General features: G+C 42.6%; 4 protein-coding genes across 4 annotated transcripts; 2 read left to right on the plus strand and 2 right to left on the minus strand.

Annotated features, from left to right (window-relative positions):
• Positions 1 to 157: 157 nt before the first annotated feature.
• Positions 158 to 2,131, minus strand: LOC115748124 (7-methylxanthine methyltransferase 1-like). Its single transcript, XM_030684535.2, has 4 exons — positions 1,918 to 2,131; positions 1,265 to 1,657; positions 714 to 983; positions 158 to 531 (listed from the first exon to the last, which is right to left on the minus strand). Exons 1-4 carry the CDS (start codon positions 1,990 to 1,992, stop codon positions 184 to 186), a joined length of 1,086 nt encoding a protein of 361 aa, XP_030540395.1. The 5' UTR covers positions 1,993 to 2,131; the 3' UTR covers positions 158 to 183.
• A 644-nt stretch (positions 2,132 to 2,775) lies between these two features.
• Positions 2,776 to 6,134, plus strand: LOC115748201 (eukaryotic translation initiation factor 3 subunit F). The gene is made up of 6 exons (XM_030684650.2): positions 2,776 to 3,106; positions 3,854 to 3,933; positions 4,523 to 4,752; positions 5,088 to 5,209; positions 5,295 to 5,408; positions 5,735 to 6,134. Exons 1-6 carry the CDS (start codon positions 2,885 to 2,887, stop codon positions 5,846 to 5,848), a joined length of 882 nt encoding a protein of 293 aa, XP_030540510.1. The 5' UTR covers positions 2,776 to 2,884; the 3' UTR covers positions 5,849 to 6,134.
• Positions 6,135 to 7,473: 1,339 nt separating this feature from the next.
• On the plus strand, positions 7,474 to 12,801 carry LOC115748191 (26S proteasome non-ATPase regulatory subunit 7 homolog A-like). Its single transcript, XM_030684641.2, has 10 exons — positions 7,474 to 7,829; positions 8,912 to 9,004; positions 9,091 to 9,172; positions 9,431 to 9,527; positions 10,448 to 10,523; positions 10,636 to 10,694; positions 10,806 to 10,928; positions 11,654 to 11,711; positions 11,798 to 11,883; positions 12,343 to 12,801. Exons 1-10 carry the CDS (start codon positions 7,643 to 7,645, stop codon positions 12,412 to 12,414), a joined length of 933 nt encoding a protein of 310 aa, XP_030540501.1. The 5' UTR covers positions 7,474 to 7,642; the 3' UTR covers positions 12,415 to 12,801.
• A 2,739-nt stretch (positions 12,802 to 15,540) lies between these two features.
• LOC115748088 (uncharacterized acetyltransferase At3g50280) lies at positions 15,541 to 17,501 on the minus strand. The gene has a single exon (XM_030684489.2). The coding sequence runs from the start codon at positions 17,381 to 17,383 to the stop codon at positions 15,884 to 15,886; it is 1,500 nt and encodes a 499-aa protein (XP_030540349.1). The 5' UTR covers positions 17,384 to 17,501; the 3' UTR covers positions 15,541 to 15,883.
• Positions 17,502 to 26,779: the final 9,278 nt, after the last annotated feature.

A 26,779-nucleotide genomic window follows, 5' to 3' on the forward strand; every position in this document is an offset into this window, starting at 1 on the left:
CGAATAGATTGAATTGTCAAAACGTTAAAATGCTTAAGACTTTATTAGCAAAATTAAAAAAAAGTTTAGTATTGAATAGACAAAAGCATCAACATGTTTACGATTTTTTGGACAATTTGCGCCTCTCTCTCGCAAACAAGGAATCACTTCAAATGACACTTGGTAACGGAGACCAACACTGAGTCATGGGACGTGCTTTTTGAGCACAACAACTATGCTCACTCCCATCCTCCTTTCCTTAGCCAAATCATCACCTATGAGAATGGGAAGCTTCTCGCCATAGAGCTTGTCCATGATCCCCTCGCCAAGATGGTGCGAGATTATGGAACCGGTGAAGGATCTGGCATGAGAAGCCGCCTTCCTTCCTCTGCTATGAGGATCCTCGCCCGGCGAGGCTCTGTCGATCTTCATTATCTCTATGTGTTCGATCCGGAAGGACCCTTCTTCATCGACTATGCCTCGAACTTCCTCTGAAGATGCCGTGTAGTACGGCACGTTTAAGGTGTCCAGCTTCTCTTCCTCGACGAAACCCTAAAACAAGGTTCAAACGAAGATGAGATGGAAAAGTTGAAAGCAAGAAGCGTTTCACCATGGGACACACCTTGACGTAGTATGAGTCTTAACATACATCGAATTTGATTTTTCTTTTCCTATTAAAGCGCCATTAATCTCGTAATATATGAAAGTTGAAAAGCCGATTTATGATAACTTACCTCTGAAACCAAATCCGCGATTGCCTCTCCAAGTTTTTCCCAAATGAAGTAGCCGTCTAGGCTCGCAAAGTCCTTATCTTCCCTCCCGTTGAGTATTAGCACGAGGCGACCATTATCGACCATCTCTTTGCCGCGGGACTTCAGAAATGTCGAGAAATCTGCTCGGAACTGAGCCAAGTAGGCCTCCTTCACCACGCGGGGGCTGGTCTCCGAGATGTAGATCCTTCCCTTGTTCAACGGGGAGCCTTCTTCGCTCGTGAGATTCGGGACCTTTCATTTGCTTGAGCTTCAAATTAGTGCAGGATTAACATGGACTTCCATTGTGATTACGCTGTGCTTGCATTACCAGCTCTATGCATAGTCGAATGAGAAGTGGCGAAATTCGTTAACATGATCGGTCAAATAATTGGACTTCTATTGTGATTTTTTTTTATAGTAATTTTCCAACACAAGATCTGTAATATATTGCAAACTTTATTGGGAAAGGTATGTTTCCCAATAATAGCATCGCAGTAAGTATTTGCACTACAGATATATGCGATCAAATTTACCTGAGATAGCCAATGGACGCTATAGGAGGAATGAGCGAGGTGCAAGCAGTTGCTAGGGAAGAGCCTTCCATGGAAAGATCCCGGAGCCCCCATTACGAAGCACGACAAGCTTTCGTAGTCTTGCGAGAAGTTGGACAAGCTTTTGAACAGCGTGTTGAAATCGTTCCCGGGAAGATCGTTCAGATAAAATTGGAATTCGGGCGTCGGGCGGTTCGAGCGTGCGCACTTCTCCCGCACACTCTCGATGACGGCCGACATGAAGGTCACCACGCTAGGACCCGAAGCGCAGCCTAAATCGACCACATTCAGGTGCTGGCACGGGAAGAAACCTTCCTCGAGCAGAGAATCAACTGCGCTCGCTATCGTGGGCTTTGCCAAAGACGCAATCTTTTGCTGTTAACGCAAGAAACAGGGATCTAATGTATCCTGTGAATTCAACCATTTCCTAATTGACTAGATAGCAAAGAAACTTTACTTAATTTCCTAGATGCAATTTGATAGATTCGTTCTTACGAACCAACCCGAGCCCGCAGTTCAGATAAAAAATGCCGAACCATGGCGATTCGTCCTGCCTATTACTCTGGAAATTACAAAAGACAGCGAAGAAGAAGAAGAAAGAACGTGAAGGGAGAGTTTAATCGAAGGAAACAAACCGTATGGGTGGAGGTACGAGCGTAGCTATGTTCTCCGTCTCCTTTGCTCATGCAGAGAACTTGCTTCACGTCCATGGCGAAGAGATTTGATCACTGAGCTCTTGATAGCCGCAAGTTTTAATAAAATGGTCAGCAACTTCCAATCCGGAGAGGAGAAGAAGAGTAGGCTATCTTTCGTAATCGAGAATGCTTTATTACTCCTTTTCTCCCACTAAATTCCGGATTTCGTTTGTTTGTTTTGTGTCCAATCGTTGTCGTTCCACAGGTTGTCGTACCATAATTCAGGTTGGTGGGTATCACATGGTTTCTTTTTACATCAAAGACGTCCTTCTTTGACGGGTAGGCTTTGAATCCCAAAAATACTTCAAGAAGCTCGCGCATCGGATTAGTTACTTCAAAAGGATAAGTGTATTAAAAATGCTAAAACTTGTCAAGAAAATACAGTTGAATCATAAAACTTTTGAAAAATTGTAATCGAGTCGTAAAACTTATCACGTTGATTCCATCAAGCTCTTCTATTAATTCCGTCAAAAATTTATTTTTTTAGGTCAAAACTCCGCCAACTTGATAAACGGAAAATGTTGACAAGTTTTAGAACTTGATTACACCAACTTGACAAGTTTTAGAACTAACTTGCATGCCTCGACACACGAAGTCGGCTCCACGTGTCTACGGCTCGCGCGTCTAGCCGGTCCGCGGTCGGCCGTCCAAGCTTTCGAAAAATCAGAGGCCATAAAAAGGCCGAGAAAGTGCGGAGAATCCCAAAAGCAATCTGGCCCAGATTACGTTTGGGCTTTGGCCCATGAAGTAGAGCTCTGGGCTTACCTTGTGGACGATAAACCGAAACAAAGCCGAACCAGGATTCTCTTCCTCTGCCTTTGCTCGCTCGTCAAGGAAGAAACCCTACACCGCCCGCCTGCGTTTTCTTCTGCTCTCTCGCCGCAACACATCGGGAAGATTGACATCAATGGCGGCGAGCGAGAACACGGTGTTGCAGTTCTCGTCCCCTTCGACGAGCCTGTCGGCGAAGGTCCACCCCCTGGTGATATTCAACGTCTGCGATTGCTACGTCAGGCGGCCGGACCAGGCCGTGCGGGTCATCGGCACTCTCCTCGGCTCGATCTTGCCAGACGGGACCGTCGATATACGCAACTCCTACGCCGTCCCTCACAACGAGTTCTCCGGCCAGGTCCGCTTCTCTAGTCCCCGACTTCGCTTGTGTTTTTCTCAGCTCATTGTTTACATGTTCATAGCGTTCGTTTAGAAAGTGCAGTTCTCGTCGTTCCGTCGTGCTCGTGTGGTTATTTTTTACATTTCCAGCCGTAGAATATAAGCTCTAGTTATAACAAGTGTAAGCGAATATGGCGAGAAATTGAGCTAGTGCTAGGGGCATTGGTGCTATGTCGAGTTCGAGTTGCTCTCAACATTTCTTCTTGTAATTGCGCCGCTATGGGTTGTCTGGCCGTTGTTGTACGAAGTGGCTTGAATTGATGTCAAACTTGGTCCCTGTGTTTCTTTCTTTTGGGGATTATGTTTGGTCGGTTTGACTGATTGGAGCGAGCTAAGAATTGATGCCGCGTTGTCATTCGATAGAATGCCAGTGGACCCCCGATATGTCCTTTTACTGCAAGCTTGCGAGAGATGAGACCATGATTCAGCAACTGGATTCTGGACATGGTTGTTCAAATGTTGGTCGTAGTGATAGGCTGGTGATTCTCCAACCTCATTTAGTTTGCATCTTATTCTCCCGATCTACTAAAAAAGCTCGTTATCTTATTATAGTTCGCAAGTTTCAAGCTTTGATCTATGAATTTTTTACCATGACGGTCTTACATTTCCCTGAATTTTTATGAGCTGGATTTTTGGTCCATTCATAGGAATCATGGATATTGCTGTTCCTATCAAAGCTAAGTATTATGATATGAGCTGATTGCAGGTTGCGCTGGATATCGATTATCATCATAACATGCTGATATCTCACCAAAAGGTGAATCCAAAAGAAGTCATTGTTGGATGGTAATTCTCATCAATATGTTGTTTTTGTTTCAGAACTTTACTATCGGGATTTGTTTGGTGCTGATGCTTGCGACAATTCAGAGTCTTTAATTTAATTACACTAGAGCATCGTACTTCTGACAGGGAAGCGAGTACTACCATTTTAGTTGAAGTCTCATCTCCAATCCTCTCTTGTGTATGTGTTGTGTTGTACAAACCTGCCTGAAGCTGCTGTGCTAGATAACCTAACTGGCTACTTAAGGATGTCTTTGGAAGCAATGGATAAGTTTTCTAGATTTGTTAGGTGGATATGGCTAAGAAGAGCATGCTGCTTTACTAGTTTGGAGTTGGGATGTCATCAATTTTCTTGGATCTCTGATTTTCGAAGTGATTGCTTAACCTTTGTGGATGTTCGATTTCTTGTATTTATTCAGATGCCATTTTTTTTTTAGTTTTTTTTCCTAGTTCTTTCGTTTCCCTTCTTTTTTCTCCTTTCAAAATCTTATCCATAATGAATGATTCAATGATCTTGCCACCCATGTCCTTGTTAACAGAGTGCATGTTGAGTTTTTGAACTTGCTTTATTTGGGAACTCTGGTTGCATGTGCAGGTATTCAACTGGCGATGGTGTCACTGGTGGTAGTGCATTGATCCATGAGTTCTATTCTAGAGAAGTTTCGAACCCTGTCCACTTGACCGTTGATACTGGATTCAACAATGGCCAGGCTTCGATCAAAGCTTATGTTTCTACTAATTTGTCTCTTGGGGACCGACAGCTTGCTGCCCAGTTTCAAGAGATTTCTTTGGATCTGCGCATGGTGGAAGCGGAGAGAGTTGGATGTAAGTATTCATAGAAATTGTTTTCCATGTCTAGATACAATGTAGTTATATGACTGATGCTCAGATATAATGATGCAGTGCCTGTGGGTGTTCCTATTAGACCTAATTTTTATGGGTTTAAAGTATTAATGGTTTCTGCTGGATGTTGTCGTGAGACATAGGCAGAAGATGTGGCTTTGGATCATAGATCAATTCTGAAAAACAGAATGAATTATAGACATGCTGGTGTCTAATTGGTCGTTGTGATGGATAGATTGATGTGAATGTATAATTATTTTTTTTCCTGGTTTTATCGTATTGTTTAGCTGGGTTCTAATAGCAAATTTGTCCTGCAGTTGATATCTTGAAGAAACAATCAGTTGATAAACTCCCAAGCGATTTGGAGGGAATGGAAGCCACAATGGAACGTCTGCTAGCTTTAATTGATGATGTGTATAAATATGTCGACAATGTTGTGGTGAGAAAGTGACAGCTCGCTTTAGCATGTCTTCATTTCTTGCTCTTGTCTAAGTCTGTAACTTGATTTGTTTCGCTCTTTCCAGGAAGGCCGCACCCCTGCTGATAACAGCGTCGGAAGATTCATAGCAGATTCAGTAGCTTCAATTCCGAAAATGTCACCGCTGGCTTTTGATAAGCTTGTGAACGACAGTATACAGGTAATCCGTTCAAAGATTTAGGCACAAGTTGTGTGAAAGAGAATCTATTTTGAGTCCTCAATCTTAGTCCATGGACCCAGAATTTATAGCTAGCCTACCACCAGTTAATGCTTGGACTAGCTTTGTTTTGCTGCCATTCATCAGCGTTTATTGTTCTTGCTACACCAGCCATGACCAAAAACTGCTCGCCATTTCCATGTTGGGTCCTTCAATTTGGTCTATTTTTGCTTGGGTTGGTTAAAACAGTCTTACTAGGTGCGCTTGTGATCAATGGGTTTCAAATCTTCAGCTGACTTGATGCCTTTGTTCGCTTAATCTGTTTCCAGGACCAGTTGCTAATGCTTTACCTCTCGAGCATCACGAGGACACAGCTCAGCTTAGCAGAAAAATTGAACACGGCGGCACAGGTCCTGTATAACCAATTTCAGACCCACTCTTAAGCTGGAATTAATGCAGCTGAATGGAAATTCATCCGGCCTAGTCTTGTTTGTCGGTGTATGGCGACGGTTAGGATGCTGGCCATTGTTTGCTGAAGTGATTGTAAAATCTTTCCAATATTTGACTGAGAGGAGGTTTTGCTTCCTTGATAGAGAGAACAAAGATTTTCTAACTTATCTGTAGTGGGAATCGGTCAAGCATCAGAGAAGTTTTGAGTGTCGAGATTTCCTCCTATCTATGAAACATGCAGCTTTTTGAGGAATTACTATGAAGTTAAATTCTTTTCCCGACTTCTGGCTTGATTGAATCGCATCATATTGATTTTCTGGATCAGTAATTTCAGATATATGCCCTCCCTTGAAATATGAACCATTTCTTTCGTTTCTTCCTTTGATACGCTGGGCGATGGAGATCTAATCAAATGGCAACGTAGGTCGACCATCGCAAGATAAAGCCGACAAGCATTCTGATGACGCGTTGGTAATCTATGACGATGGATTCTGTCGAACATACGAATATTGAGGTGTGGTTCATATGATTTCTGAACATCGGGCTTTTATAATTTTTGTTTTGATTGAAAAGAGAGCTTTTATAATATAAGCTCGTATTTATTGAAAGTTTGGATTTGGGCCATGAATAATTACTGAGTATTAATAGGGATGAGTAAGTCTAACCGACTGAATCGGGACTAGTGGTCCGGTTCCGGATGACGGCGATTCGATTTGCGGTTTTTAAAATTGAAATCGGTGGCTAGGCGGTTCGGTTTCCAGTTCTAAGGGCACAAGACTAGATCGCCCCGTCCGGACCGGTCGATTTTATTCTTTTTAATTTTTTTTAAAAATAGCCTCAATATTTCCTTCTTCCTTTCCCAGCCGCCTCTCTCTCACTTTGAGTCTGTTGTAAGGAATACAGAACATGGAGGTTCTCATCAAATAAGAGAACATGTCTGACTCGTGGGCGTTATTTCATGTACCTGACCAGTGGATGCAAAGCTTTATTTTAGCTAGACAACACATAGTCAGAGCTCGGCAGCACCGACGTTCCCGACCAAAACATACTCCGATGATGTTTTTCCTCTTTCTTCAATTATTGCTTCTATAATTTCTCTGCTCGCATTGCGATTTTATCATTGATAGATCATCACATCATGAGGCCAAATGAAATGAGATTGTATGGAAATTGGGTTTGTTGCTTCATTTGGTATTTTTTTCCTCAATTATTGGACATTTTACCGGTTTCATCAGATCGTCTTAGAAACGGATCGATTGTTCAATACTGTCTTGTCCGGTTCTCTAGACAGTCTGTTCGATCCCCGGTTCCGATTCCTAGTTCTCAAGGAGAAGCGGACTGGATTGGGAGCCGCTCACTCCTAAGTATTACTCAGTTGCTATTCATGGGTTCTATTTGAAGAGTGAATCGGAATAAATCTCATGTCTCGATTTCTCTTTCTCGCGTCTGCTCTTTAGTTTTTTGTGTTGATGCGCCCAATCTCAACGGACGGTTTTAACTTTTCGATAGGTACCGACCTTTGCACTTCTCTTACGTTGTCAGGCCGCAATTCTGGGCTGACCCATGTTTGTGGCCCAATTGAGTTCCCCCAATCAATGGCGGGACCCTCTTTTAACTTGACCACCACGACACGAAGAAGCAATGAGCGACAAAAAGATCGAAGACGAGGCAATCCAGCTTCAGTTCTGTTTTGTGATTCACTTGGGGGGAGAGAAGAGAAGAGAAGAGAAGAGAAGGCGGTTTCGATATTCGAATCGGATCGCTTTTGGTCCTTCGGTGAGGGGAAAATGGACGTGATTAAGACTCAGCAGGTGTCCTCGCGGCCGATCGAGAAGGTGATTGTCCACCCCCTCGTCCTCCTCAGCATCGTCGACAACTACAACAGAGTCGCCAAGGACACTCGCAAGCGCGTCGTCGGCGTCTTGCTCGGAAGCTCCTTCAAAGGTGTCGTCGACGTTTCCAACAGCTACGCAGGTTGGGGGTTCCCCACTTTTTCTCTCGCTTCTGCATGTTGTCCTTCGATTAGATCTAGAATCTCGGTGGTTTCGATGTCGTGTTTTACTTAGTCTACAGAAATTTTTTGTTCGAAGTTTGTTTTCTAGTGCGAGCTGATATAGTAGGAGTAATCGCTTCTCATTTTTTTTTTTTTTTTCAAATTTTTCCTGAATGAATTTGATTGGAGGAAATAGAACGAGGTGAAGTTGTGGAATTCAGCTTCTGTTTTGCGCGCTAAGATGAAATGTGAGAAACAAGACCTGACGTGGGGTCTGATTTCTGTGATTTGAGCGCTTATACTTAATTTTGAGACATTTGTATAAGCTGGGGATGCAAATGAGAGAGTGGTCAAGGATTGGTTTCTCGCTATATGTCGTGAGAATTCAACTTCTACTAAACGTTTTTGGCTCGAAATTTCCACTCGAGTTAGAGCTTGACTATGGGAAACTCGAGTTTCCTGGACAATGCTCAGTCGAAACTGAACGTTGAGTGTCACTGACGCAGAACTCCGGGGCTGCAAGCTGTATGCAGTGTTATATCTTCAATTCTTTCTTGAATATTCCCAAGGTGAAGTTTGATTACTTGGCCTTAGAGTGTTCCTGGAAGGGCGGTTAGTGAGGGAAAGAAGGAAGTTGTTTAGTGATCTCTCGTGCTCTAGCATACCCTTTGACAAGTCGGAATGAAGTATGAGGTCTTTTTCTCTCATTCTCTCGGACACTCTTGGAGATGAGGGAATGAACAATCAAGTCATCAGGGTGATTTATGGCAATTATTGACTCCCATGAACCACAGTGATTCTATTGCTTAAACGAGCCCCTACATATCAATATGATACCATGGAGTTTTTGTGTGAGAAACAACTCTGTCAATGGATATTTGTAAAGCTTAGACATTATTATTTTAGAATGCTTGTTGCTACTCTAGCGTCAGGCCAGGTTATGATACTAAGGGTAACCTAAATCTACTTTCCTGCATGTTTGGGAAGGTTCTGTTTTAGTTGTTTTCTTAGGGCTTTTCTTGGTTGTCTCATATATTGCTCGTGTATATTCCCTAATTAACAGTACCATTTGAGGAAGATGAGAAGGATCCAAGCATCTGGTTTCTTGACCACAATTACCATGAAGCAATGTTTGGCATGTTCAAGAGAATAAATGGTATCGTCTTCGACAAGTCACAAGTACTTTCTTTACCCAAATGATCTGATGTGTACTTAATGGATTGCGGATGTATTATCTTTCAGCCAAGGAGCATGTTGTGGGGTGGTACAGCACTGGTCCGAAATTGCGAGAGAATGACCTCAATATACACAGACTATTTGATGAGTAAGATCTACGTAATATGCTTATCAGTCTGTGATGACCTTGTCACTTCCATTTTCTGCCTTCTATTTGTTTTTCTAGTCAATATATGTCTTGTTCTTTTCTTAGTTAACGAGATCTCCAAATTTTTTCTTTGAGGGTCTTAATAACTACAAGTTGTTATATATGTATCTTTAAAGGATGTTTTGCTTTAACTTTATCATTTCCTGCTCATATTTTCTGTTGTGGAACTTTTCTAATAAAATCTTGAACTGATTGCAGCTATGTCCCTAATCCTGTGTTGGTCATAATTGATGTTCAACCCAAAGAGCTAGGTATACCAACTAAAGCATACTGTGCTGTTGAAGAGGTTAAAGAGGTAATGTTCTAGGACATTCATTCTGCTCCATGGTCAAATCAACCAGTGTAACTATATCTTGTAACGTGCTATGGTCTCAATGCCCTTACGAGGTAGTGATGAGTTTCACGCGCTTTAAGCCCGGCCCGCGTGCGGTCGTTAAGCGCATTGAGCCAAGAGTGGACATCATCATCATCTACAGACAAATCAAGATCCTCTTTCATCATTAGGTAGAGGACAACGATGTCGACGGATTAAGTCATAGCATTTGAACATCAAACCCTATTTCTTTATTAAACTTAAAACACTGGTCTTTTCGATCAAGACGTAGACAAACCGCAAGTGGATGTAATAGTTGTTCCAAAGGTCAAGTGAAGCCACAATAGGGCCTAATACGACCGGACATATCGTACGAGAGATCCCACTCAATATCCGAGCATGAGTTTCTCCATGTGAAAGTCCCCTTCTTCGGTGAGCTTACGCTCCAAATCATCCTGCGTAGACAACAAATACTTATCATTTGGACAACATGTCTCCAAAAGAAAATACCGCACCATACCAAGGTGATAACAATTAACTACTAACCCATCCGGAAAACCTAAGCAGAGAGGAAAGAGTAGTGGTATGATTCCACCCGGCGAGAAAGCCACCAAAACGTGCCTATACCAGTGTCGGTTATATTGAGGATGGAAATCCTTAGCCAAAGACGAATACGAACTGTAGCCAGCTTCGTTAAGCCTCAAAGAGACCTGAAGGGAAGAACATCCAATTGATTTCAGCACAAGCATAAGAGCCACGCTAAATCGAGTGTACCAAATCATTTTCAACACCTTTGTTGTTGAAAACTGTCGTGAATGCAAAATTGATTCGCATAGTAGTTTGTGACTTCGTGACACACAAGCTCCTGCATGAAACTTAACTGATTTCAAAATTGTTCGCAGAATGCCACACAGAAGAGCCAGAAGGTGTTTGTGCATGTACCTTCAGAAATTGCTGCTCATGAAGTTGAGGAGATAGGTATGGCATTGGGAAAGCATTCTTTTCTCTTGCTCATCTGATTTTTGGTAGTATCCCTCAAAACATATATGTAATGCTTTGATTCACCTTGCTGACCATCGTTCTTTCTCAGGTGTTGAGCACTTGCTTAGGGATGTGAAGGATACAACTATCAGCACACTCGCCACAGAGGTGTGATATCTTGATTATGCTGAACTGTTTAGTATCCAGTTAGTTTTCATCTTCAGTGCTAAAATCTTTGAGACAGCGATAGCATAGCACTGAAACTTGATACTTGTCAAGGTTACCGGAAAACTTACTGCGCTGAAGGGGTTGGATGCGCGGCTTCAAGAGATAAGGAGCTATCTCAATCTTGTTATTGATGAAAAGCTTCCATTAAACCATGAGATTTTGTACCATTTGCAGGTTGGTTTTCTTATAAACTATTTAGGATTTGTTTGTTTGATATTGGCAATTTCCTTCGCGGCGTTTCAAAACCATTTGACATATGCTGTTGAATAAATAATGAAGTCAAATCTTGGCATCAGCTGGTTTGACTGTCATGGTGATTTCTTGTTATCGGTGCTGGATTCATTGAACCTTGCAAGATGTTATTTCTGTGTGACTTCTTCTGCTCTCTTAGAATTGAAGAGAATCAGTTATTTGATTCAGATAATCAACAAATCTTTTCTTTGAGCAGTAACAAGCACACATTTATCTCCATTTCCTGGGGGATAGGGGAAAGCTAAGGGAAAACCATCTAATTCCCTATTTTCTAGTGTAAGAATCCTTCTAATGTGTGTAAGAGCTCATCATGATGTTCTGATTGATGTTTACCGATTGATGCATGGGCAATAAAGGTCATAGCAGTTCGATATGTGTGTACTCCTTTGTTTATCACGTGCATCTTGGGTAATACAAGCAAATATGTATGCTATAATGATGTCTGTGCTATATTCTTCGGACATCTATACCTTTCTTCAAGTCCTAGTTTACCATTCTTTGTACTTCTGTTCTCACCTTTTTGTCCCTTAGTGGACCAAGAGCAACGTTCTAGGTAACAGCTTTTGAATCACCTGTTCTATGGTCTGTCATTGATCATTTTATTGATATGGTCTTCTGCTTACATTTATATAATTTTACACTTCCAGGATGTGTTCAACTTACTTCCAAACCTCAATGTGGCTGAGCTGGTCAAGTCTTTTGCTGGTAAAGCAGAAATAAAATGGAAGTTTCTTTTTTCGTCGCCTGCCTTATTGTTCATTGTCATTTTTCATCTATTCCTCCTTTTGCAGTGAAAACAAATGATATGATGCTGGTGATATATCTTTCTTCCCTCATTCGCAGTGTAATCGCCCTCCACAACTTGATTAACAACAAGGTTAGTTACCATACTGAATTATGAAATCAATTATGGGCACATCGTGTTTTATGTCTTCTCATATTTGCTTTTTTGGGCACTTCCTGTAAAGTGTTCAACAAAATATCTATGCAAAGTAGAGTTCATAGCTGGGTTGTTTTCCATGGAAATTGCCCCTATTTACAAGCGACCTCAATAGTCTTGATAAAAAAATTTCTGCATTATGCATTCAACCTTTCTTCAAATATCCTTGTGAATGACTTGACTTGAGAAACTAAGAGCCATGAACTCGCAACTGAGGGATTAGTACTACGTTAAAATTGAAATTTAGAAACCCATAAGTACCTATTAGCGTACAGAAAGCTATGTTCAATTTTCCTCTTTTGAAGGCAATAAAAGGTTGGCGTCAACAGATGCTTGCTGATATTCTTTTGCTGCTATTGTCTAGTATAGCTGAAGATTCATGGCTTTTGGTTTCAGATATTGAACAAGGAACATGAGAAGGCGGAAGACTCAAAGCCTGTTGCTGTTCCTGCTGCAGCGGGAAGCTGAAAAAGGGACGGGATTAGCCGTAGACATTCAGCTAGCGTTTCTCCATCAACAGTTTGTGCTCACCATGTCTTTCTGAGCTCGTGGCTGTGGAGAAGAAATGGAGGCATGGAAGGAAAGCATTGATAATGACGGCAAATATCGGTTACTGAGAGAGGCGTTCCGTCTTTGTGGCAGTTACAATCTTATTCTTTTGCCAATCTAATGATGGAGATGCCATTCCTTGTCGTGCTTTCTCTTGCTTCCATTGTGTTGTGCTGTAGATGTTACTTTGCTGCTGCTGCTTCATCGTTTTATTTTAAACTTGAGATTCAACTGGCACTGATTCAAATAGACGCTGAAGCTCCCTATCTTTACCTGAATTCGAAAGCTGCTTTCAGTTTGCATTTTACGCAATGCAATGTCTTTGACGCCTGTCTGGATTACTTTTATATTTTGCTTGTTTGCTCAATCAAAATTTCGCCGAGCAGGCAATTTGATTAAATCTTGAAGCTTTTGAAAAATTTGACGCACGTAAATGTTGACAATTTTAGCTTTTTCACTTTTTTAAACTTTTAAGTTTTATTGCAAGTACTAGCGATTTTTCGCTTTTATTTTAACTCAACCAAACATAGAAAATTAATTATTTCGGACATATTTTTTCATAAAATATCAAATGAACGAAAAATTGTCATTGGAAAAATTTCAAAAAAAGGCTTTAAGTGCTTTCATTTTCTTAAAAAGGGTCTGAAGTGGATCTTGATTTAAATAAGGGTCTAAAATGTTCTCTTTGTTTTAAAAAATGGCCTGAGTAAAGATATTTTGGTCCTTTTACATTTTTTGATTTTTTTTTCCTTTTCTTTTTTACTTTCCTTTTTCCTGCTTTTTTTTTTCTCCGCTCTTCCACTGCATCTCCACCAAACTCCCCTCGCCGTCCTCCTCCTCCTCTCCTTCACCACCACCATTTCTAAGTCAAACGCAGAAAATCAACCTCAAATCTCTCCTCCCAAAAACCAAACTAGAATCAATCGACAGGGGACAAGGCAAAAAGGGTGCGTCTCGCCGAGCTATGAGAGTTCCTGTCACTTCCCAACAGCAAACGCCGCCGCCACTCCTCCACCCTTCTGCGACGAGCCCCCCTCCCTCCTCGACCTCCACAAGTCCGTGTCTGACAATTTCTCGAGGTCTCCTCCCTGCCGGGGGCAGCAGCAGCGGTGGTGATACCAAGGATGGCTCCGCCACCCTCTAGTGGGACGTGCTCTAGACCCTGGACTGGAACTTAATCATGAAGAACTTGGGCCTCCATGACGAGTCCGCCCCTCCGATGCCTTCCCGCCTACACCTCCTCCTCCCCACCTGTCGACACCTAAAACAATCCAAGAAAGCTCGTGACAAGCACGTGAGGGGGTGACAATCAGCTACATGAAGGAACACCGAAGCAAGGTACGTACCGATCAAAAAGGTTGACACGTGTCGGGATAAATTCTGGCGCCATTTCCTTCAAGAACAAGAAAAGCGCGCGGAGAAGAGCCACGATTAGAGTGGTTACCAAAAGATTGGCGGTAATCCCCACGAGGTAAAAAAAAAAGGCGCGAAGACTAGGAAACCGTCATCCACGTGGCTTATGGAAAATGATAAAGTGTGGGGCCGAAGGAAGAAACCGCTCGGCGGTTATCAAAGAGTCCGCCAATAAATACCCCGTAGTAACACACACACACATACAAAAACACTTATCTTTTCAACTAAGTTCTTAAGCCTTTAGCTTAGTCTAGTCGTAGCTTTCCAGATTCCCGTCGTCGATTCAATTCCGACGAGTTTCATATTTAGAGTCGGGTGTCGTCGATTAGATTCCGACATTTGCTCACTAGGTGCGATGCCGTCGATTCAATTTCGGTGTTGCACCCTTCATCCATGTTGTCCAATACTGTCGATTCAATTCCGGTATTGTGTCCTACAATCCCCCGTCTAGTGCTGTTGATTGAATTCCAGCATTGTGTCCTACATTTTTGTCCGACCCCGTTGATTTAATTCCGCAGTCGCGTCGAAGTTTGCTGCACGCCTCGACTATTGCACGTGTTGGGTTGTCGAGGTTACTAAGAGTTTGTAACGCGCCTTTTGTGTTAATAAAGACATTTACTGCATTTGACACTCTGTCCAAAATCGACCCAAAACCCCTTTTCGGAAAATGAATGGATTAAGTTCGGTAAAAGATTCTTGCGTTAGCAATCTCTTTTGGGCTATAGTCATTTTGGGCCCAGAACCCATAACCAAGAAAGCCCCGTCGAAAGATTTCGACGCACAACACCACCAACACCACCGCTGGCTCCACCTTGAGCCACCTGGTCACTTCCTCCCCCATGGTTTCGCCCTCTCCGATGCCTTCTCGAACTTGCTAGATTCGTGCCCCGACTCCCTCGTTGGATCGAACGACCTCAAGTCCGATTTCTTTGACGAGTTGATCCAAGCCGCCGATTGCTTCTACTGAAGCAAGCTCTAGCTGGTGTAGATGTTATTAGCAAGTCAACGGCTCCGTTCTTTGGTTGGTGTAGATGATATTGGCGTGATTCTAGGCGGTGCGAGGTGAGCCCTTCTTGGTGGCCGCGAGGCCGGCCCTCGCCCGGGCCGGGTGAGGCGAGCCCTTGCCGGTCGCAGGCTAGGCCAACTCTCTCTTGTGGCCGGGGAGACCGCCGGGCCACGGCTACAAGCGAGGGGAAGATAAAAAAAAAGGAAAAGGAAAGAGAAAAAAAAAAGGAAAGAAAGGATAGAAAATGTCAAAAAACGAAAATAACCTCATTGAGGCCCTTCTTTGAAATTACAAGGACATTTTAAGCTTTTATTTGAAATAAAGTCCACTTTGAATCTTTATTTGAAAAAAATGAAGGCAGCTCTTTTTTAAAAATTTTCTCGAAAATATTTAAACATAATTTTTTTATTGATAATGAAAATATTTTTAATGATTAATTATCTTCAGTTATATAAACAATTATTTTTTAAAAAATTAAATTTTAAATTATTCCTAATTTGCGAAATAAATACACTCCCTGCCATTTGAAATCATAGGAAAAGCTTTTAGATCACTTACATTTTTATAGCACTACTAAAGATCGTGTAGGATGAATTTCCATGCAAGTCGTTCGCATCATTAGCGTTCACATCATCGATCGCGAGATGTAATCGAATCAAAACGAAGAGAGTGATTTTAACTACCAAATTAGATTGGGTCATGCCCGGGAATTCGACACCGTTGAAATGCAACAAAGGATCCGACGTGAAGAAGAAAAAGGTTTGAAGACAGATAAGGTTAAAACTAACTTTGACTTATTTAAGGTCAGACATGCCCCGCGCGAGAAGAGAGAGAGGATCCTAGTCAATCCTCAAATGTACATCTCAGACCAAATCCGCACCGTTGAAACTCCTGGACCCCACCGAATCCGACACTCAATCCCGTCCCTCGGGAGAGACCAAATCCAGCGACGCCAACACCGTCACATCATCAGCACTGCGACGCGTATTGCATAAACTCCGAGTCGCACTCGATCCCGTCCATCGTCTCCGGCGCCAACACCACCTCCAGGTCGACGCTCCCGCCGCCTTCCCTCCCCGGAAACGCCGATATCTTCCCGTCAAACTTGTTCGCCTTGCCGCTCCTGATCGCCACCGGCCTCCCCCACCCGAAGTCGTTCTCGTACATCGGGAACCTCGGCGAGCTCCCCATCGTCATCGACGCGCCGTCGGCGTTCCCCAGCGGGAACAGCCTCGGCTCCCTCTCCCACTCCTTTACTGCCCCGCGCACCGCCGCGTCCCCGTGTGCCGCCACCGACCTGTTCAGCCTCTCCGCGCACCACCGCAGGTCCCGTGACAGCACCTCCCCCGCCGCCGCGTGCGTCGGGGTGCTCTGGATCGCGTTCCCGAAGTAGTGAGCGTCGAGCAGCGGCTCGAGCCTATGGCGGCAGTTCACCGCCATCCGGAAGGTCGTCGTCTTGGACGAGGGGAGCTTCCTCGCGCGCGTCACGGACCTCCACAGCAGCGCGCACAGCGCCTGGAATGACGAGATCTCCACCGTTTCGACGCGCGTCCCTGTCCCGCCACGTGGCTTCGCGAACCAGCTCTGGAGGAACGACGGCGTCAGCTTTTCGTTGCTGCTGGTCACGTGGGGGTCGTGCATTTGCTTCCCCATGATCTCCCCGGCGTTAAAGTCGCCGTCATCGGATTCGCTCCATTTCTTGTCGTTGGCTTTGGCTTTGAGCCGTAAGATCGCTTCCCGGCTGAAGCTGAAGATCCTCTCGCTCAGCGGCTCGTCCTCGTCGAACGTCACCCTCGGGCCGCCTTCGGGGATTTTGAGCACGGCCTTTGAAATCAGCACCGACTCCCGGCAGAAGTCCGGAACCTTCGAGAACCTCCGCTCCCCGATTCGCGAGACCTCGGCAAAGGTGTTGAAGAAGTTCCAGAACGAGGTCCCGTCGACGACGGCGTGGTTCGCGGCGCAGCCGATGAAGACGCCGTCTCGCAGCTCCGTCACCTGGACGGCCACGATGGGCTCCCAGTGGCCTCGGTAGCTCACCGTCCGGTCCATCGGGAAGAAAGACTTGAAGCGCTCGGGGACGCGGGACGGGGAGAGGAGGTCGGCGACGAGGAGGTCGACAGCCGAGGCGTGGATCAAGTCCACACCCTCGTCATTGCAGGAGATGAGGAAGTGGCCGGAGGAATCGGTGGAGAGGCGGCCGGCGAGGGGAGGGAAGAGGGAGAGGGAGAGGGAGAGGGAGAGCTTGAGGAGGGAGACAAGGGATTGGATGGGGAAGGGGGGCTGCGGGAGGAGGACCCCCTTCTGGATGTAGTGGCAGGAGAGCATGGGGAGGTCGGAGACGGAGAGCTTGAGGTCGTCCATGGCGGACGTCTGAGACGGATACACCCTGCATTTCGACACCACAGTGGTGGCTGCGGCGACGGTGGTGACAGTTGTGGTAACAGTCGAGGAAGAAGAAGAAAAATCCATCCTTAGATTTTTTTAAAGAAATAATTTTTGGGGATAATTCTGGTTCTTCCTCCTGTTCTCGCTCTCGCCGGAGGGAGACGAAGAGAGTGCGAGTGAGGAATGAGACGAAGAGAAGAATCAGACTGGGTGCGATATATATAGGGGGGGTTCGGGCTTGGCTCGGTTCATGCACTGGCCGACGTGGCATTATTTTAATTCCATTTTATTTGTCATAGCTATCTAATAATTTTTTTTTTTGGGCATATGATTATGAAATGAAGCTTCTATTCTCGGAAATTCAATGTCGGATTTGTATCCGATGCACTAAGGGTCGTAAAGTGAAATTCATTGATGATCATTTAATTCTAGCAACTTTTTAATCTCATAGTTGAGATTCGATATTGATCGTCATTTACATCGTTGAAATTTGATATTAATACATTTTGATCGCGCACCTCAGCCAGTTTTTTTATGAGATGCCGATGAGGTGTATGTATTAAAATCAAAATTCACGGACTTGACGGCAAGTGAGATTTACCCTCTATGAGTTGGGGTGCACTGCGAAAGGGCTGTGTGGATTCATGTCAAGTTTTGTCGATCAGACAAATGGCGAAAAAACGACAGTAAGTATCGACAACTTATATGCATTTCATACTCGGTACTATGGCTTTCCGAGATTAACAACAAGTGAGACTGACTTTAGCTGGTAGATTAACTGGGGAGACGTCTATTCACTTGGGAAGACATTAAATCAGTAGGGATATATGGAATGCTTGGGGCATCTCTAGATGTTCAATTAATTAGGGATCTCCCATTTCTCGAGGTGGATGCCAAAGTTCATTACACTTCCTAATGCTTCCGGGAATTTAGTGGCAAATCAAGAAAAAAAGGCTTTGGTAAGCAGTGGAGCTTATGGGAATTTATGTCATGAATCTCCTAATTGAAAACACAAGTTTACAAACCCTAGTCAAGTCATGGGAGCCATGATATTTTTGGTCCCATTTTCCTCGCTAAATTCGCGAAACCTGGCAAATTTAATTTCGAAAAATTTTAATTGATTGTCACACTGTGCATGACAGTGTGACCGTGCTATGCTTATCACCAAAAGTTGTAGTTTTTTTTTTTTTGGTTGTTATGCGATAGCCACAAAACAATTTGTGGCTGGCATTGGATTGTCTACTGTTAAAATGACAGTGGATGGTCGGCATAGTAAGACCTTTTAATTTTCGACTCTTTCGTTATTTTATGTCACTTATATGACTGCAAAAGCAAGCCCTATAGGGAGATTGTATGGGCAGCAATCGATGTGTACATAGCAAGTGGGCAATTCCAATTCGATGCACACACGAACGATACAATGAATGGAGTGTGGATCGTTTCCTCATCCAACTAACACCATCCCCACTATTAACTTTAGGCACATCAAATCAAAATCCTAATAATAATTATTCTAATTGAAAACCATTCCATAGAAAGTAATCAAACCCTAACGATTATTATTATTATTGTGCACGAGCTCTTGATCACATGAATCCATGCAGAGCAGCCGGCTTTTTACGTTTTGGACGTTGGCTGTCAATCCCCACATCCCAACGTTGGTCGGTCGAGATCGAGAGAGAGACAGAGAGACATTGAATTTGAAGGTGGCATAGCAACTTGGGCAGGAATGTGTTTGGGGGGTGGGGGGAGGGGGAATGGGTAATTCCCCTTCATTAATATGATTAGCTTAGCTTATGTTTGGGATTACCTTTGGCTTTTGGGGGGGGTTGTAATAATTAAGAAAGGGGTCGGTCTAAGGAACCGCCATTTCAGATTTTGTCGGCGTGTGGCAGCGATATTGCCATTTAGTTTTGGGCATAATGCGACCAATTGGGGGGTGGGGGTGGTTTCTTTTAATGTAGAGGTTTGACCTTCGAATGGTCCGCTAAGATCCTCAGAACTAAGACCAGAAAATGGGGAGGCGAGGGGAGGGTCTCTCCTCGACACAGCCCCGCCACGTGTGTGCCAGTTCAACTCCAACTGTGCCCTTTTCTTTTTGGTTCCCGAACTGCAATAACTCGATTCGAATTGGAGTGGAATGGTTCGAGCTTACCGTGCTTTTGTTCGAAGAAAAACTCTACGAAAAAGAAAAATTATTTTACATTTTTTAATTTTTCTATTTCTTCTTCCTTCGCCGGTCGCCGGCCCTCAATGACAGCCAACGATCGTTCACACGAGATCCGGTCTTGCCGGGATCCGGAGAGCTCGAGCTTCGCCGACCTAGATATGGCGAGGCTCGACCTCTAGTGGCCGGTCGTCGACCTTGCTGAGGCTCGGTGACCGGTGAAGGAAGAAGAAAAAGAAAAAAAAAGGAAAATAAAAAATCTTATATTATGTAAAACAAAATAAACTTAAAATATTAAAAAATTCGAGATGAGCAATTTCGAAAAGTGTTTTCATTTCTTTAGATTTAGGAATTCATTTTCCTAACTTTCCGGTTTTTTTTGGGGTCAAAATATACTTTTTGTGACTCTGTTATTTTCGGTGAACCAAACGGATAGAATTCTAGAAAACCAATTCCCAAAAAACGCTGTCACTCAAACAAACACACCCTTAAAGTCGGTTTGTTTTCGCGAAAAAAGAATGATTTGAAAAGTATTTCTTTCGCTTGGATTTTTTATAAAAATGAACGAGTGAAAAAAATTACTTTCGACTTTTGCGAAAGTATTTAGAATTCTTCATCGATAATGAAACCATTTTTCATTAGCTAATTACTTTAAATAATACAAAAAATCATTGTTCAGAAAAAATTTTCATTAGCTAATTACTTTAAATAATACAAAAAATCATTGTTCAGAAAAAAAAATGTTTTTCTTTTCGAATCATTCTGTTTTTGACTAAACGAACCGAGTCAGAAGTGCATTGATTTTCACTAACTTCATATGCTTTGGAATTTTAAAAGAGTCGATATCAATTCTTCGAATAGTGATTAGAGAGACGTGTACGGTGCATTCTTGATGGTGCGGACCGATAGCAAAATGGTGGGGCGTCATGTCACACAGCACCCAAAAAGTATTTGAGTCGCATGCAATGAACATCGAATTAAAATCCTAGCTAGTGTATCTATACCATTCAAGTCATGGCCAACTTCCCCAATGTTATGACCAAAAAAAAAAAAATGTTCCCCAATGTGGTAGTCCTTCCCATATTATAAGGAAAATGGAGAATGTACAATGTCTCTAATATGAAATTGTTTGCACAAAAAGATAGTCCAACTCTTTTATGTCACAAACGGTGGGTTTAGTCTGTTAAGTGAGTTTGGTGGACTGTGATTGGCATGATTATCGACTGTACGATGTAGTTATTGGCCGGTCTATCGATGACCGTAGTGTACAACTTCCGACGATTGTGCTACACAGCTCTAAAAAAAGAAATGGAGTGCATTTGATCAAGGGAGACTGGTCGACTAGAGTGCTTCAAGCTGTTAAATAACCAACCATCGTATGACATGAGTATTGGCATCCACGTAGAGAAATTGACGATGGTTATGTGGAATCAATGTGGACGAATAGCTAAGGGTTGTTCAACAAAATCCTAATGTGGACGAGTTAGGTAAGGGTTGTTCGATGAAATTCATAGCCGGAACAAGCAAAGACTGGGCTGGCCATTCTAAATTTGGCTAAGTGTTGGAAGCAAGGTGGGGAACATTAGGACAAGGATAGATCGAAAGCAAGGATGCTGAGTTACGGTCGAGTAACCCGTTGGCCTTAGAAGTTGCAACCATTTATAGATGAGATCAGTATTTGGATGAGGGGATTAGAATCTCGGAAGTGCAGTTATGACCATACTTAGAATAATAACTGCTAGTGAATGGTTCTGTGTGCAATTACGTAGATGATCCATCATAAAAACTTACATATTCTCGATATACTTTCATCGGTTTATTAATGTTATTATCATTTACAACCATTGACCTTTAATTTTGTTTGTTAATTTGTTGCTCCATCGATTGAACTCCTATCCAGTATCATCACTGAACCCATCACACCAAAAAAAAAAAAAAAAAAAAGCTATAAATAAACTTTTTGGTGAAAGATTTTTGATTATTTGAGTCAATGCCTATTTTTTGTGAAACAGAAACTAAGGTTTAAAATTAAGACCCAAAAGATTTTCTATAAAGGCTAACATTATTATTTATGGCGTAAATTATCATTAGTCATCTCCCATTACAAGTGTGTGTACGTATGTATATATATATATATATATATATATATATATATATATATCAAGTTGACATATACCATCCATAGAAGGCACACCAGAACACATCCAGGATATAAAATTTGAATTTAGATTGAATTATTATTCTGATTACATAATTATATCTATAGCTTCTATCTAGGAAGCACAGACACTCTCCGTGAGTTACGTGTAGGTGTCGGATGCGTGTCGGTGTCCGTCACACTCTGACACTTGGTTAACTCTCCCAACACGCTAGCTACACGAGAGTTTACCGGGTCAATTTTGAAAATTTTTTATATTTTAGGGATGAATTTATAAATCTATCAAAACCTAAAAGCCTCCACCTAATTGCGCAAGCCCCTAAAATTTTCAATAGTTTAGGAGTCAATATTTATTTGTGGGATTTGAATCAAGTTAATTTGATTGAAATAATCATTAAAATGCTAATTTATCAAGTATATATAAAATTATAAATTTACCATACAACATGTCGGAATTCTCTATTTTTATAGAAATGACGTGTCGGTTGTCGGTGTTGGTGCTACATGGACTTCTGTCCTTGGTTTTTTTTTTGCCATCCATTGAACTTAGTTTCGAAACATTTGTTTTTATCAAGCAACCTAGAGAGAGAGAGAGAGAGAGAGAGAGAGAGAGAGAGAGAGAGAGAGAGAGAGAGAGAGAGAGAGAGAGAGAGAGAGAGAGAGAGATCATCTGTAGAGTTAGAAAGGGCACATCTCATTCTGCAGTAGATCTGGTGCACAAAGATAAAATTGTCTAAATCGCATGTAGAATGGCTCTGGAGTATACACCATTCATCCTCGGGGACTATACCTAGAAGCTCAATAGTCATGCGAACTATCTGCTCAAGTTTGTCTCAAGTCATTAGCTATTCCAAGTTTCAATAGACGCAATAAAAGATGCACAAACCCAACTTGCCGCCTTTGCATGGAAATATCAAAGACTTTAAGGGGTGGCCATTTCAAATCGTTTCGATAGAGCAGGTCTATCGAAGAACTTCGCCAAAAAGAATAATAGGGTGATTGACTGTGCTAAACGATAACATCACTTCAATTGGCAGGCCGACCATAGACCATGAAAGTTGGAACGTCTCAACTTAGAAGAGCATCGAAATGGTCCACTATCAACGACATCAAAGATAATCATATGTCCCCTTGACCTTTGTAGCAATCATTAGTATAATCTCAAGACGCAAACATGCATGGGGAGGGAATGAATGTACCCGAGATCTTGTCTTAAACCTATTTAACGGGAGAATTATCTCATCATTAAGTAAATCTTTCAAGAGAAATCAAACCCTAAATAGCGCCAGGCTTCTCTGACTCCTGGACAATGGAATCACTCAGCAAAATGAATGAGCGCCCTCCTCCATTGTTGATATATTTAGATAAGGCAAAGACAAGGACCCGCATGAAAATTTTATAAATCATTCCAGCCGGTTCATGGAACCTAATACTGTCTCTTCAACCGTTTTTGATGACCCTATACCCGTCGTTTTCCATCTTGCACAAGCCGAAAGGTTGACGCTAGGAAGCAATATTGTTCCTCCTTTTTTTAAAAAAAAAAATTTAGGGCTTAGGGTTAGGGTTCATGAACCTTTCTCGTTTCTCTCTTGTTTTAGGGTTAGAGTGTCTGTTCTGCATGGTTTTATTCTCTCCTAGTTTTTCCGGACGGTTCTTTGAACCCACCCTAGGCCGGCTGCGGGGCCGATTCCCTATCGGATCACAGAGCTTGTCAATGGAGCAAATCAAAGAGACGCCTGTGTTAGATGATATTCCTGTGAAGTTTGTCTTCTGTCCAGTGGTGCAGAAATCAAGGCATGTTTGGGGGGGTGGGGTGCGTTAGCATCTTTCATCTTGTCATAAGATTGGACCTAAGGTTGAAACGATTACTAGATTGAATGAGATGACTTAAAGATTGTTTTGTGCGGACATCATTTAATTATCTATCATGATTAATGAAGCATCGGCAATTTGTTCTTTACCCTATTTGCGATGCCCATAGAACGATTCTAATTCTTCTATATCACGTCGACAACACTCATATGTCATCATTTTATCTATGTCTCGATTTAAAACTATTTATCGGGCAGACACTTACAATTGACTTGCCATATTATTCAGAAACTCATTACAAATGACTAAACAAAGACATGAGACTTTGAGATTTTATATTTAGCCCTAGTTGTATATAAACTTGTCAACTAAATCGTCCCTCGATCGTTTTTTCTGGTCCTTGAGTCATCACGTTTTTCTTTGTTCCAACATGTTGTCTTAGAATAAAGGAAAATGTCTGAAAGATGGGGAATAAGTTGTGGAGCTCGACGACCATTGGAGCCGGTACAAAGGTAGTTAAACGGTTGGATGAGACGGGAAACAAAAAAAAAACAAAAAAAACAAATGATTGGAGATATTTCAGTTGGAAGTTAATCATGGACAACATGTCCAACTAATCAATTAGGTTCGATCTGTTTTTAAAGCCTTTGAAGTCAATCTCAGTCTTAACAACAGGGGTGGGTCAGCTCTAAATTTGTTCCTGCGTGCAATTTTATAAGCATAGTCACAATTCAGAAATTAATAGCATTAATAATTGGAGCACCAACTTGGTTTTCTTTCCAACAATTTTCATGCGGTTCCGTCGAAAAATTTGGCGCTACATGCCTTGTTCATAGGATTAGGTGGACTGCTGGTGCTATAAAAGATAATTTCCCTAATGGGATACGAGTTATAAGCCCATGTAGATTCGACTGCTTCCTCTTTCCAACGAGCAAGGAAAGGGGAGCAAAGAAGTAGCAATCTCTGTTCCAACCACTGATGGCGACAATTAAGCAATATGATCAATGCCATAATGGTTGCTTTGTATGAATTTCTCCTAAACTAATCCTTACATATAAATTTGCCACATTGAGAATTTGCGGTAGCTTTGAACAACCCAATTCTACGGTTAGGTTGTCGCGGAAATATTACATCAATTAGACCTGTCAAAAATGAGTCTTAAATACATATACGACCAATTTTTTTTTTTTAAATGGGTTGTATATGGGTCACCTCAAATTGGAAGAGCTCACCCATAATGGGTTTTAAAATTTAACGCCTAAAATGAATAGGTCTAAATGAGTTCGGTTTGCGACCCATTTCTAATCCGCTAGGGCTCAGACTCTCTTCTCTCTCCCTCTTCGCTCTCTCCTTCTCGCTAGTCTTTGTCATCCTCTCCAGTTAGCTCCCCGAACCCTAGACTCTTTTGCTTCCATGATTCGTCTTCCTCGCCACAACAACCACTTCTTGCTCACAGTCCCTTAAACCCTCGTAAAACCTCTCGTGTCTCTTTGGTCCGAGCTCCCAATGGCCACTTCTCGTTGAAGTGCCGTTAGTCTGAACACTTCGACCAGCAACAGAGGTTCGCCTCTTCGACATCGTTGGACAATTCCACCTCCTTCTCTCCTTCCGGCGGAGGTACTTTGCAGTGTCTTTTCGTTAGTTAGCGTTGAATGATGGAGGATAGAAGTTTCTCCCGGAAGTGTTGAAATGTAGCATATTCCTGAGGCTAGGTTCGGTTGTAGTGCCCATTTTCTCAATGTACTTTGCGGCTAGCTTTACGCGTTGCTCATATTTGATGGTTTTTCTGTGGTTTGAAATCGGAGTTAAGAGGACGAGGTCTGTGGAAGACGTAGTGTTGGGTGTTCAAGGTGGAGTGTTAGCCGATGGATGCGAAGGACAGTGGTGAGAACTGGGAGTTCGTTGGGAGGAGGCCTTTGTGTTCCCAGTGTTCTTGGTGGTAACCCAGGGGCTGCGGCGGCCAGGGTGGTGCCGCAGGTACGGGGCAGAGTCGCACCATTGAAATTCGAGATGTTTTTTTTTGCCTCTGTTGTTAAAAGGAAGTGCATTATGTGAGTGATTTCGGCTTGGTCGTCGTTGGATTGGATACGTCAACAATGGTTCAATGACTTGGACATTTTCCGTCCACTTAGCACTTGACATAAACATGATACATCCAAGTTCAATTTGCTTCCCATTCGTTTGTTGAGTTATGGACACCATAATTAAATTATTAGCGCTAATTGCTGACCCATGTCTGAGAAAATTGCTATTAAACTAGCACTCGTGCTTTTCTAACACGTCATTAGACCATCCAAGAATTCTAGAAAGGAAGAGCTGGAAAAACCTTTAGGAAGGAGAGAAAGCATAACCAAACTTTGCCACCTTTTCTTAAATCCAGAAGTACATCACTCTTTTTAGTTCCCAAAACATAGAGATAAGAACTCCGAAGAAGACCGGATAATTGACTCAAATCAACAATATCTCCGGATAGCCCAAAACATCGGCCAAGGGTTCCCCACAACAAAATAAGCTCAAGGACTCAAGTCCAACAACAATGCCCTGATTCAGGATTTGCAATACTTAAAAGCAATTACCCGCGACCACTTGGTTTGAACAGCTCTCCCACAGCATGCTAGATTAAGATGCAGGCTGAAATGATAAGAACGAGCATATGTAGAAATTGGAGATGAACCCAAAGCGGAAGCTTAATTCATGCCATTATGGATGAAGCGTCGACCGTGGAGGCTAAAGAGAGCCTAGGAAATCAGATAATTAAACAAACCAGCACATTATACATATGCAGCGACGGTCTGAGCCCATGTTCAGTGGGGCTATATCCTAAGCACTAATTGGGCCAAAGAGAGCCTAGGAAATCAGATAATTAAACAAACCAGCACATTATACATATGCAGTGACGGTCTGAGCCCATATTCAGTGGGGCTATCCTAAGCACTAATTGGGCCAGCACTACCTTAAGCATGAATAATCATGGCTCCACCAATCAAAATTTCCAATTCCGACATTACGAGCTGCATAAATGCCAAGACTATGAACCAGATGTGAGCACAGAAGCTGCCCTACTGCATTCATCTAAGATGGCAGCATGGACTCCAAAAGGTGTATACTTCCTAGCACTTTCTTACACACCACAATTGAAGCAAATGACATCCCCACTGCACAAGGTATTCTGCTACTTCCTATGAATGACAGTAACAAAGTTAAAGCACGACAATGACACAATCACCAAAAGGCAGACTTATGATCCTCCTTCAACTCATTTATGATTCACCTCAGAAGGTAAGCTATCACAAATTCTGTCATTTATATTAAAGATTGTGAAGGCATGCAGATTGGGGGGGCC

This window comes from Rhodamnia argentea, chromosome 8 (genome assembly GCF_020921035.1).
Source record: "Rhodamnia argentea isolate NSW1041297 chromosome 8, ASM2092103v1, whole genome shotgun sequence".
NCBI classification, from domain to species: Eukaryota; Viridiplantae; Streptophyta; class Magnoliopsida; order Myrtales; family Myrtaceae; genus Rhodamnia; species Rhodamnia argentea.

Bases quoted from the DNA above. Each gene is read 5' to 3' on its own strand.
- LOC115748191 (XM_030684641.2), top strand. From the start codon at position 7,643: ATGGACGTGATTAAGACTCAGCAGGTGTCCTCGCGGCCGATCGAGAAG. The intron at 10,524-10,635 runs GTATGGCATTGG...GTTCTTTCTCAG, and splicing joins TCATGAAGTTGAGGAGATAG to GTGTTGAGCACTTGCTTAGG. The intron at 10,929-11,653 runs GTTGGTTTTCTT...TTACACTTCCAG, and splicing joins AGATTTTGTACCATTTGCAG to GATGTGTTCAACTTACTTCC.
- LOC115748088 (XM_030684489.2), bottom strand. From the start codon at position 17,383: ATGGATTTTTCTTCTTCTTCCTCGACTGTTACCACAACTGTCACCACC.
- LOC115748201 (XM_030684650.2), top strand. From the start codon at position 2,885: ATGGCGGCGAGCGAGAACACGGTGTTGCAGTTCTCGTCCCCTTCGACG. The intron at 3,934-4,522 runs GTAATTCTCATC...TTGCATGTGCAG, and splicing joins AAAGAAGTCATTGTTGGATG to GTATTCAACTGGCGATGGTG. The intron at 5,409-5,734 runs GTAATCCGTTCA...ATCTGTTTCCAG, and splicing joins TTGTGAACGACAGTATACAG to GACCAGTTGCTAATGCTTTA.
- LOC115748124 (XM_030684535.2), bottom strand. From the start codon at position 1,992: ATGGACGTGAAGCAAGTTCTCTGCATGAGCAAAGGAGACGGAGAACAT. The intron at 1,658-1,917 runs GTTTGTTTCCTT...TTGCGTTAACAG, and splicing joins CTCGTACCTCCACCCATACG to CAAAAGATTGCGTCTTTGGC. The intron at 984-1,264 runs GTAAATTTGATC...AGCAAATGAAAG, and splicing joins GCGTCCATTGGCTATCTCAG to GTCCCGAATCTCACGAGCGA.